At 43.6% G+C, this 11717-nt stretch overlaps 1 protein-coding gene across 1 annotated transcript; it reads left to right on the top strand.

Annotated features, from left to right (window-relative positions):
* The first annotated feature begins 3347 nt into the window (after window positions 1-3347).
* On the top strand, window positions 3348-6557 carry LOC109305515 (myelin P2 protein-like). Its single transcript, XM_019528513.1, has 4 exons — window positions 3348-3622; window positions 4205-4377; window positions 5747-5848; window positions 6198-6557. Exons 1-4 carry the CDS (start codon window positions 3550-3552, stop codon window positions 6246-6248), a joined length of 399 nt encoding a protein of 132 aa, XP_019384058.1. The 5' UTR covers window positions 3348-3549; the 3' UTR covers window positions 6249-6557.
* The last annotated feature ends 5160 nt before the right edge of the window (window positions 6558-11717 follow it).

Raw genomic sequence — 11717 nt, 5'->3', positions numbered from 1 at the left:
GAGTAATCCTCCTTGGAGGTGAATCCCGTCCTCCATCCTTTATAGGCTTTCCTTTTTAGCCACAGTAGGTCCGCTAGGTGTCTACACCATCATGACTCCACTGCTTTGGTTCTTAATAGATCAGATTTTGAACCTACAGCTAACCATCACACACTGCCAGTAATTACCATATCCTAGAAAATAAGGGTGGGATTTTCAAAGGGAGTTTATTACCCACTTGTGGCTTTTTTATCTATTGCAGGAGCCAATCTCATAGCCCAAGACCAAGCACTGATAATGCCTTAACTCTGGGTCCTGAGAATGCAAACCTGTTAAAAAGAGCATCTTATTTCATCTCAGGTCCCTGGATAGTGCACAAGGAGAGAGGCAGTTTCTATGTCTGTTATGAAAATTCAGCATGGAGTAAAGTAGGTTGTGAATTCAAGATGCAGTAGCTGTTCCTCAGTAACTTAGAGGGTGGACAGTAAGTGCTCACATATGGAATCAATCAGAACCAATTAATCAGAACCAATTAATCAGAACTAATTTTACACAAAGAGTCTAAGATACATAAGAAAGATGTTATACTATATGTCTAACTCTTAAGACTCATCTTCTAAGAGTTACAATGCAGCAAAGACAACAGCAGAAATATGTATATGGGAGCTGTTCATCGGAGCACACTGCATACCCTATCTCTAACAGAGTCTTGCGTTAACTCGAAGACAGCTAAGGCTGTACATTTGCCATTGCTTCTGTGTCCAGTTTATACATGGTAAGTCATTCTTTGTTACCTTCAACAGCAGCAGATCCCTCCATGAATGTACATCCTGGGCCTATATGTGTCCTATCCTGCATGGGAAAGTCACTTGGGATTTTATTTATCACAGCCAAATTGAGTCTCATATTAAGTCAAATTGAGTCTTTAAATTCTTCACAGACCATGAATAAGCTTTTCTAAGCACAAAAACATTTCTCTCTAGAGGGGTTTGCTTTCATAGAGGATTTCTGTAATATCTCAGAACCTCATTTTTAACTTTGGAGAATCTTAAATAACTAACACACAGAGTTTATATATGCAGCTTTTGATTTTCACCTCCTCAGACTGCTGATTAGGTTCATTTTAAAAGCTCAATTCCAAATCAGTCTTGAATGACTTCTGTAGGTCTCTGGGTTGTATCTCATTGGTGGGAGAAGGAAACCATAGGCAAAACTTTGTAGACTTGTTTTGAAAGTTTTTCTACCATCTAATCCTGTTCAGCAAAAGAAAATCTGAAGCCTGGATGACTTTTATGTGTGAATCATATTTTTATTTACTTCAGTCTCAGCTGGTTCACAAGATCAGAATTTTAATCCTGCTCTACTCGGCACCATTTTCTTAAGTAAATATTTATGAGAAGGATTTTATGAAAGAAAGATTAAATAAAGTTAAAGGCACTGCAGACTCACAAGAAATTAATACATGTTTAGCCTACACAATTGGCCAGTAATATCTACAGTGGTATATATGACAAAGATTAAGGTTCAATGCAACCTAGATTCCCAAGTTTCCTCTCAAAGACTCAAGAGGAAACAATCCTTCATTATACATTAAGATTTTGTTATGTTTTTTATCCCCTCTTAAAGATCCTACCAGTGTTGCACATAAGGTTACTGGTGTATTGGTATTGCAGATTGTTTACTAAATAGGATCATCCATCCAGCATACCTCCCCAGGCCAAAATAGAGCACATCTGTACCTCTCAAGGATGGTGGTCCAAGATTTGTAGTTGATATAGCTCCAGCAAACTCAAAATGCTACGCTAGTGGCCGATTTCATGGTAGAATGAAATGTCAGCGTACTTCCCAAGAAAACAGCACTGTAATAGTAGACACCTGCTTGATTATAATCAGTGCTGCAGCTTTCAAACATAACATGTTAGGGAACATGGTTGTGTTTTAGTGGCAGCAAGCTGGGGAGCAAAAAGAAATCCCTGAATGTCTTTAGCATGCCACCACTACACATGAAATGTGTTAAAAACAGGGAAGTCTTTGGCACAATTTAAAATTCAGCCATTCTAGCCCAGACGTGCACTTCTAGTAAAAGTCCTTCCTTCCCATCTAGGTTTGTTTGGCTGTGCTGTACATTGGAGGTTCAGTGAGAGTGTCAGATACTGTGGTATTACATACTTTGTCAGGTGGCCTAGAGACAGAGAGTAAGACAAAACTGTTTGAAAAGTGGTCATACATGAATAACAGGAAGAGACTCTTCTTTTTGTCACCGAGGAAGGATTAGTATAAAGTAAATAAGCTGAGGTGTTACAAGAGGCAATTGTATGTGGCATTTATTTTCAGCTTGTTTCTCTCCACGAATTGCATCCATACACCTGCACCACTCACCTGCTCAGCAGCCAGGCCTAGTCTGAAGACAAGCAGCATTATGACCTAGAAGGTGATGATTGGCTGGAAAACAGCGGCTGCTTGCCAGTCCTGCTGAACCCTCCCTCTGACGTGGACAGGCTGACGGTTACGAGTGTCAACTGCCATTTGCAGGTGGGATGTGAGCCTACCTCTTGGTCGCGGGTGCGGTAGACAGGTTTCATTGGTCCTGTCCATTGGAGGTTGCAAGGAAAAAGAAACCTGAATCAAAAAACACTGGTTCAGCCACAGGCAGGTCCTATCATTTTATTTTAAGCATTTCCAGCCATATCTTCCATGTGAAGCTATAGCTGTGCAGTGTGTGGAGACACCAGAAACAGCATGGATAACTCCTAACTGCCTCCTCTTGGGGCTTTTGTGGCTATGTATTTGCTTGACTTTCCTCTGACCTCTCAGATGGTTCATTCAGTGTCACCTCTTGGGGCTCCATGTCCTTCCTTTCTCACCCTGCAAGTGCCTCCCAGGAACCTTTCCTCTTCCCTGTCTTCAGTGTATCCCTTAAATATCTCATTTGTTTTTGGAGCTTTGAATACTATCTGTACCTCTCTCTACCCTTGATGTTTACCTCTCTGTCAACTCTTCCCTCTGCCTGTGCCCTTCAGATATTTCTTCCTGAATCATCTGTATGAACGCAGTTTCTTAAGATCACAGCCTCTTTTTTCTCCTACCTCTTACTTTGACCCTTGCCCCTCTCTTCTGCGTCAGCAGTTCTCAAACTTTAAGCCTAATGTACCACATCTAAAATGCCAAATACCTAAAATAATCCCTTTTCCAAATCACATTTCCTTTCTATCTAAGGCTTCCTCACTCAATATTTCTCTAAAACCCTAGACCCGTTAAGGTGCCTCTTTCAGACTGTGTAGGTTAAAACAGTCCTGGGACTGCTCTTACACATTCAACCCTGATAACAAGGAAAGTAGAATCCAACCCAATGTATCTAGAGTTTTTTTTAAGACACCTTTCTCTGTCAGTCCTGCCTGGGTAGCACATATTCAGGTATGTTAAAAGAGATACAACTTTCTGTGCAACACACAACATACTTAGGAGTTTGTTCCTAGCCTTCTGAAATCATTTGAAGCCTCCCACTGATTTCTTTGGGTTTTCAATCAGTTTATTTTCCTTCCAGAGGTAGCCATCCACTGACACAGAAAAATGGTTGATCGTCTCTTGGGAACTTGGAAATCAACCTCTTGTGAAAATTTTGATGAATATATGAAAGAATTAGGTGAGACTTGTTACGTGCTTTTAATCTTTTTCCTTTTAAATTTAAATGTCTTTTCTCTCCTTAACTAACACTAATGTTTTAATAAAAACAGCGAGGAGAAGGACCTGTCAGTTTTTTCTCACATACAGAGATGTGACCAATGTCTGAATACAAAATCTGAAAGAACTCCTCTTTGTTCAAGACATTCAACAATAGAGCAACAGAGTACTCAAAATGATGCTGTAGGGACTGATCCTCTGTTGGCTTAGCTACGACTACAAAATCTTCTAGTCTTGAAAAAAACCTAAAATCTTGTAATATTTTTTAAATGTTCTTATTAGGCCATTGGGTTTCAAGGGACAGTATATTCAGCTTGGTACCCAGCAGAAAAATGATATGTTCTAAGAGCTTTGAAAATGTAAGTGCCCATCAATGCTGCTTTTCTATTTTCCAAGTCATTGCAATCCATAGTTTTGGACTGCTTTTGGACTGTTGCTGTCTCCGGTTGTTTTTGTTTGGGTTTTTTTTGGGGGGGGGGGGAGAGGCGGGGGGGGAGGGGAAGAGGTATGTTCCAATGATTAGTTTTAAATTCTGTTTTTGTAGGAGTGGGCTTAGCCACCAGGAAATTGGGTAGGCTAGCCAAGCCCAGCATGACAATCAGTGCTGAAAGAGATGTAATAACCATCAAAACCAAGGGTGCTTTTAAAAATAACGAGATTTCCTTCAAGCTTGGTGAGGAGTTTTATGAAACCACACCAGATGACCGGAAAACCAAGGTGAGGATTAAAGCTTTTAGTCAGAGTGGTCCAAATCTCTGCAAAAGGTTATGGAATTATGGAACTGGGAATTTTAACATGGAATTAATGAATGTGCTGACTACCAGGGAGAACATTTCTGAAATTCATTCACATCTGGAAAGCCTGATGCAGTTGAAATAGACTTTTTATACTCTGAGGATGGAGGAGGGCCAGAGATTTTATAAAGTCTGCTAATAGTATTTTTCATAAGCTATTACAGAGTCTAAGGCAGAAGGGACCATGCAGTCATTTAGTCTGACCTCCTGTTTTTCACAGGCCTTTAACATTTGCACAAGTTACCCCCATGTTGAGGACAATGATTTGTGTTTGGCTTTATCACCTTATCCAAAAAAGCATCCAGTCTTGAAATATCAAAACCCTCAAGAACTAAAGAATCTAAAACTGCCCTTGACCATCAGTTCCGTTGGTTCAAGTTTGTACTTATTTTTAACTTGAGTTTTTCTGACTTCTACCTGCAGCCATGAGCCATTGTTTCTTGCTTTCACTTCTTCTGCTAAGAGCTCCATATATTTAGTATATTCTCCCAAAGAAACAGAATAACTATACGGTAATCAAGGCATTCAGTAGTCTTCATACTGATACCAACTGAACTCTAACATTTATAAGCATGTTTTCTAGTCAGCAAATCACATTTGTTAGCTCTGCACCTTCTTCAGTATTTTAAGTGCCTTTTAAAAATGTGGACACCAGAACTGGATATAGTATTCCATTACCAGTCACCCAATATTGTATACAGAGGTCAAAATCAGCTCAGAGGTCAAAATCAGAGGTCATATTCATTACTCTCCAATTATAGGATTATATTTGCCCTTTTTTCATTGCACTATAAGTGCACGCTAAACAGTTTTTCCCTGTCACAATTATTCATTCTGGAGTCTCTCAAGACCAGGTGATTATGATCACTGCATAGGACTACGCTGTCCTTATATTTGCTGTTGCACCAAACTTTGCATCATGATTTACCATTGCACCAACCATTCCATCACTGGCAGTGATTCTGTATTTGCTCCCAGATCATCACTGAAGATGCTGAATATGACTGGGCCTACTGCTAAATATTGCCTTTTATCTTATGTAAAAAGTACTCAGAAACTGAAGTGATGAGTAGTAGCAAGATACCCAAAATAGAAGGTATTTCTGACTGCAGAATGAATCACTTCTTTAATCCAAAGGACTACATATTCTTCAAGGCAAGGGCTCTGTGTGCTTGTTCAGAATCTAGAATGAATAGTAATCCTACCTGGACTCCTATCTGGGAGCTGCTGCAGTAAAAACTATAATTTTTCTGGGCATGATACCTACATTTAGTTACTTTGTGTTTCTTCAGAGCATTGTGACGTTAGAAGATGGTTCATTAAATCAGGTCCAGAATTGGGATGGCAAAGAGACTACAATAAAAAGAGAAGTGGTGAAGGGGAAAATGGTGGTGGTGAGTTCATTCTTGTTTTATGCTCATGGAATAATGCAAAGACCAGTTGAGATCAGCTAACCAGTCATATTTTAATTATACATTCCATCCCCATAGAAATTGTGGCATATGTTAAAAATATGATTTGCTGCCAGGGAAGAAGGAAAACAAATTAGAATTAAATTAATATTACTGAGCTGGGAAGATCCAGGTGAGAATGGGCCATTGGTTGGGATGGAAACTGAAGACCTGGCAGAACTGGTTTCAAGACCTTGCTCTGCCACCAGTTTCCTATGTGACATTGGGCAAATCATTTTTATTTTTTATTATTGTGTAAGCTTCATCAGGGAATGCCTCTTCTGTCTTTTAGGAATGTACCATGAATGATGTCACTTGCACTAGGATCTTTGAAAAAGTGTGAGGCAATTCTTTCACAGCCTACTAAACTGGCACCCACAGTATGTTTAACTATTATATGTACTTAATAAAGAGCATCCAAATGCATATAGTCTTGTAAGTGGTTGGATTTTCTCAAAAAATGTAAAGTTAACCTATCACTGAATTTGTCTCATATGGAGAAGCTGCCTTGGGCAAATCTGATCCTAACAGAGGTTCAGGACTTGACACCATACCTGTTTTCATCAGTTAGTAAAAAAGCTTGTTGGCTGCCTTTGAATATTTGTCCAGGTATTTTGCAGCTACTAGATAATGCAGATTCATTGTGCAGTACTTGAGGAGGCTAAACCAGTTCAAATCTGTAAAACAACAGAAGTTCAGTGCACATAAACCACTTTCAAAATGGCTGAAACCAATTTAAGATAAATCTGGATGGATGTAGTATCAGATTTAACTGATTTAAGTTAAATCAGTTTATTGAGCTCTGTCCCAGATCCCCTCCAGATTCTAGTTAACTCACAGTCCCCCAGCATCTCAAGGTGCTTTGTACCTCACCTGAGCAGCCTCCCTCCCCCACAGTTATAGGGTGGGAGCATTAAACCCATGTGTCGTCTACAAATACCCATAGGTAGCTACAGATTCTTTTTGACTTTAGAAGTAGGTAAGAGAATTCAACAAGGAGCTGCTAATACAGAATTATACCTTCTGTTATGTTTTTTAGTGCTCCAGGTTTATATTATTTGCTGCTAAAAAGTAGCTAAAATTCAACAGATTCCAGATACACTGGTGCACTGCTTTTAGAAGTTCTTTCTAAGCTGATGATCATTGTGTCCCCATTGGCACTACTAATCATATGGGGCTTGGCTAGGCTGCCCAGTTCCCTACCAGTAAAGTCCACTCCTTAACACAGAGATACAGTTTAGACTTTTGCATACACATCCAGGAATGAAATAGTTGATATAAGTCTGGTAAGTGGTCCTAGTGACAAGCTAGAAGCCATATCACAGTTGACTATGCAGGCTCTGCAGCCCTAACAGGAGTATAAAAGATATCACTGAGATGAGCAGACTCTACAGAAACCAGTGCATCGGAAAAGTCTACCATTTTTTTCATAGCCACTTTGAAATTAGAGTCAGTAAGTTTTCCTATGTTAGCATGTCCTGAAGTATACAACCCAGTTTTGGAGTTTAAACTCCTGATCCAAGATTTCCTAAGAAAGAGTAACATGTGGCTGATATGAAAAGTATTATGGAAAAGAACCAGGTATTTTCATAATAGTCTTTGTGACTTTTACTGATTAAAAATTAAAATTATCCTATAGATTTCCAATTAACTCCACAAAGGCATCATGGTATTCATGATCAAAAGGACTTATCAGAGGATTAACAGTTAATATACAGAGGGCTCTACATTTTCCTCAAGCCTCATTTATTAACTAGAAAAGAAATAATGTTAGGATTTGAAGAAACAAGAGTTAGGAACTGCATTGTTCACCCCAAAGATCAATGAGCTATTAATAGGCCACACAGAAACTTTCATAAATAAGAGGGGTGAGAGTGGAAGGATTGGAGGAAGAAAATAATTATATTCTCAGGATTTCAACTTTAAGACTAAGTACAGACAGTCAAAAACCACAAGGCAGATTAGTCTAAGCTGCAAAGATTGAACTAAGAAGCAAATGAACAGATATTCACTTTTGATTCAGGAAATGCAGCCACATGCCTGAGGTGGCTCAAGCCAGAAGCCAGGGTGACCTAGAGCATGGGTCTCTGGCATGTAGCCAGCATGGCCTGTGTGTTCACTTCCTCTTCCTGCTGCCCCTGAGGTCTCTGGGATTTGCAGTCCAAAATCAGAGCAGCAGGACTCTGCAGGGTTGCTCATCACTTCTGGTTCCTGCTTCCTAGTTTCATAGTAGGTAGGGTCGGAAGGGACCTAACTAGATCATCAAGTCTTCCCCCCATCATGGGCAGGAAAGAATGCTGGGGTCAAACAACCCTGGCTAGATGATTATCTAGCCTCCTTTTGAAGACCCTCAGGGTAGGAGTGAGCACCACTTCCCTTGGAAGTTGGTTCCAGATCCTAGCTACCCTGACTGTGAAGTAGTGCTGCCTGATACCTAGCCTGAATCTACTCTTGGTCAACTTACGGCCATTATTCCTCATGACTCCTGGTAGTGCTCAAGAGAATAGGGACTCTCCCATAGCCTGCTGGCCCCCCTTGGCCAGTTTGTAGATGGCCACCAGATCCCCATTCAGCCTTTCTTTGTGGAGGCTGAATAGGTTCAGGTCCCATAGCCTCCGCTTGTAGGGCCTCCCTTGATGCCTCCTGATCATGCAAGTGGTCCTCCTCTTGACCCTCTCAATGCTGTCCACATCCCTCCTGAAGTGCAGCGCCCAGAACTGGATGCAGTACTCCAACTGTGGCCTGACCAGCGTCACAAAGGGGGAGGAGGATCACCTCCTTGGACCTGCTCGTGATGCATCTATGGATGCATGACAAGGTGCGGTTAGCCTTCCTGACTACGTCCCCACATTGGCGGTCCATGTTCATTTTGGAATCAATAATGACGCTGAGATCCTTTTCTGCCTCTGCGCTGAGGAGAAGGGAGTTCCCCAGCCTGTAGGTATGCTGCTGGTTCTTCTACCCAGGTGCAATACCTTGCACTTGTCAGTGTTGAATCCTATCCTGTTCTCATCCACCCACCCCTGTAACCTGTCTAGATCTAGTTGCAGCCTGTCCCTCTCCTCCAGCGTGCCCACTTCTCCCCACATTTTAGTGTCATCTGTGAATTTGAACAGGGTGCTTCTCACCCCATTGTTCAAGTCACTGTTGAAGATGTTGAACAGTAAGGACCCAAGGACTGAGCCCTGGGGAACCCCACTGCCCACATCCCTCGAGGTGGAAAGAGACCCATCCACCACCACTCTCTGGGTGTGGCCTTCCAGCCAATTTGCGACCCATGTGACTGTACAGGCATTGATGCCACAGTCACCTAATTTCTTAATGAGAATGTGGTGAGAGACAGTGTCAAAGGCCTTCCTAAAGTCCAAAAAGTCTACGTCCACCATGACTCTTGTGTCCAAGGATTTTGTAACCTGGTCATAGAAGGCCACCAGGTTGGTCTGACAGGACCTGCCTTGAATGAACCCATGTTTGTTGCCCCTAAGCATGATCTCCACTGCTGGTCCCTTGCAGATGTTCTCCTGGATAATTTTGTCAAAGAGCTTCCCCAGGACCAAGGTAAAACTAAAGGGCCTGTAGTTTCCTGGGTCCTCCTTCCTCCCTTTTTTGAAAATGGGGACCACATTGGCCCTTTTCCAGTCCTCCGGCACCTTGCCAGAGCACCACAAGTGCTCATAAAGCTGTGCCAGGGGTCCCGCAGTGACCTCTGCTAATTCCCTCAGCACTCTGGGGTGGAGATTGTCAGGACCTGATGACTTGAACCTCTGAGATTTGTAGTTCACAGTTGAAGCCAGCACTAAGCAGCGCAATGCAACTCCATACTCAGGGGAAAGTACGTGCAACTCCCCTCCATGGCCCCAGACCCCAGCAAGGGCTAGGAAGCGGAAGGGTGGGGCCAGCCCTGTTGTCTGGAGCAGACAGCACAACCCAGCCCAGCAAAATGCTGGGATGCTGGGGGACTGATTTAATTTGAACCAGAAAGGGGTCTGAGACAGTGTGGCAGCGTGCGACCTAGGGGTGCCATGAACTCCCCTAGCACCCCTACCTACTGTGCCAAATCAGGTCTAAATACACCCTCTTTATCTCTCCCGCCACGTCTTGCTGGTAAATATCATTAAAGGGAGGCTGCCTTCTTGCCCTCCTTGGCACGGTGCCTTGATGTACTGGGGCTCTGCCTAGTTGCCCACCTGTGCCCTCACGGGCGCCTCTTGGTGTCTCCCCGTGGCTCTCACAGCCCACACCAGGGCCTTGCCCTTTATACCATCGCCCACCCTGGGCCAGCCTCTCTACCGTTGCCCGCACCGGGGCCTTGCTTTGTGCTCCCGCCCGCACCGGGGCCTTGCTTGATAGGTCTCAGGCGGCCTCAGCCTTACCTGGCCCTCAGACCCCCTTTCCATGTCCTACGACCCACTGGGGCGTCCCACGATTGGGGCTCAGGTGGCCTCGGCCTTACCTGGCCCCAGACCCCTTTTCCAGGTCTCACGCCCACTGGGCTCCTCACAATTGGGCTCAGGCGGCCTCAGACTTACCTGGCCCTCAGACCCCCCCACCTTCTGGGTCCTACACCCTACTGGGGCTTTCCACAATTGGGGCTCAGGCGGTCTCAGCCTTACCTGGCCCCCAGACCCACCTCCTCGGGTCTTATGCCCCACTGGGGCTTCTTGCATGCGCCCACACTGGGCTCCTTCCAATATCGCCCACACTGGAGCCAGGGTCAGGACACCCCAAAACGCAGCACCCTCTCTGGCACCAGGAACCCCCCCCAACTACTGGGGAGCTCCTATGAGGCCTCCTCCAACCCCTACAGCCTCGCCCGGTCCTCCAGTGTTACACAACAACAAAACAGAAAACACAAAGCCCCTTGGCTATAACATAAATCCCAAGTCACCCTGGCTATCCTCCATCCATATCCCTGTCAGGGTTCTCTCCACCCTGCACCATCATGCCAACACTGCTCAAGCCATCAGGCTTCCTTGCTATGCCCACCCTGCTTGCTCCAGCAGGGCTCCCACTTCTTAGGCTACCAGAGGGAAACTGACTCTGGCCTCAGCCTCCCTGTTTATAGAGGTCAGGCCCTGCCCCCTTGTGGTCAGCTGACCAGACTGGTTGCCTTAGCAACCCACACCTGTGCTGCCCTGGTAAGTGGCAGCTGAGCCCATATTATCGTTATCAGTAGCAGGCACCTTAGTGCCCTGCTACAGACAGAAATTCCATAAACCAGTTTGACCCAAATCAGTTAAGTCTGATACTACATTCCACCAGGTTTATCTTAAACTAGTTTCAGCCATTTTGAAATTAATTTATATGCACTGAACTTCCATTCTGCTACAGGTGTAAACCAGTTCCTGATCACTTGAATCAGTTTGTGTGTAACTTCTGTCCCTAGCTTAAGAGAAACAGGAATTTCACTAGAAATAATTTCAGATGCTTACAAATAACTCATAAATTACATAAATCAGCTGACTCTACTATTTAAGTACAAAAGCCACTCTCACTATAGGACCAGACTTGTGAAATGATCATAGAGTCCTGGTCCTCCATCCATACTAGATAGGACCAGATGGGGTTCAACAATAAAGATCAGACAGCCACTGCAAGGGAAGTCAGATTACAACCCCTGCTATAGCTGCACATGTCTTTCCCTCACTCTACTACAAGTGAGCCTGAATCCCCTCAGTAAGCGGAACAAGATTCTGTGATAAAATTCATAGTTTCATAGTTTCTAGGGTCGGAAGGGACCTGAGCAGATCATCTAGTCTGACCCCCTGCCATGGCAGCAAAGAGTACTGGGGTCAAATGACCCCAGCAAGAT

This window comes from Crocodylus porosus, unplaced genomic scaffold, assembly GCF_001723895.1.
Source record: "Crocodylus porosus isolate Cpor-Errol unplaced genomic scaffold, CroPor_comp1, whole genome shotgun sequence".
In the NCBI taxonomy this organism is placed as follows: Eukaryota; Metazoa; Chordata; order Crocodylia; family Crocodylidae; genus Crocodylus; species Crocodylus porosus.
The sequence above is the reverse complement of the archived record's forward strand: the minus strand, read 5'-3'. Positions and strand labels throughout refer to the sequence as shown.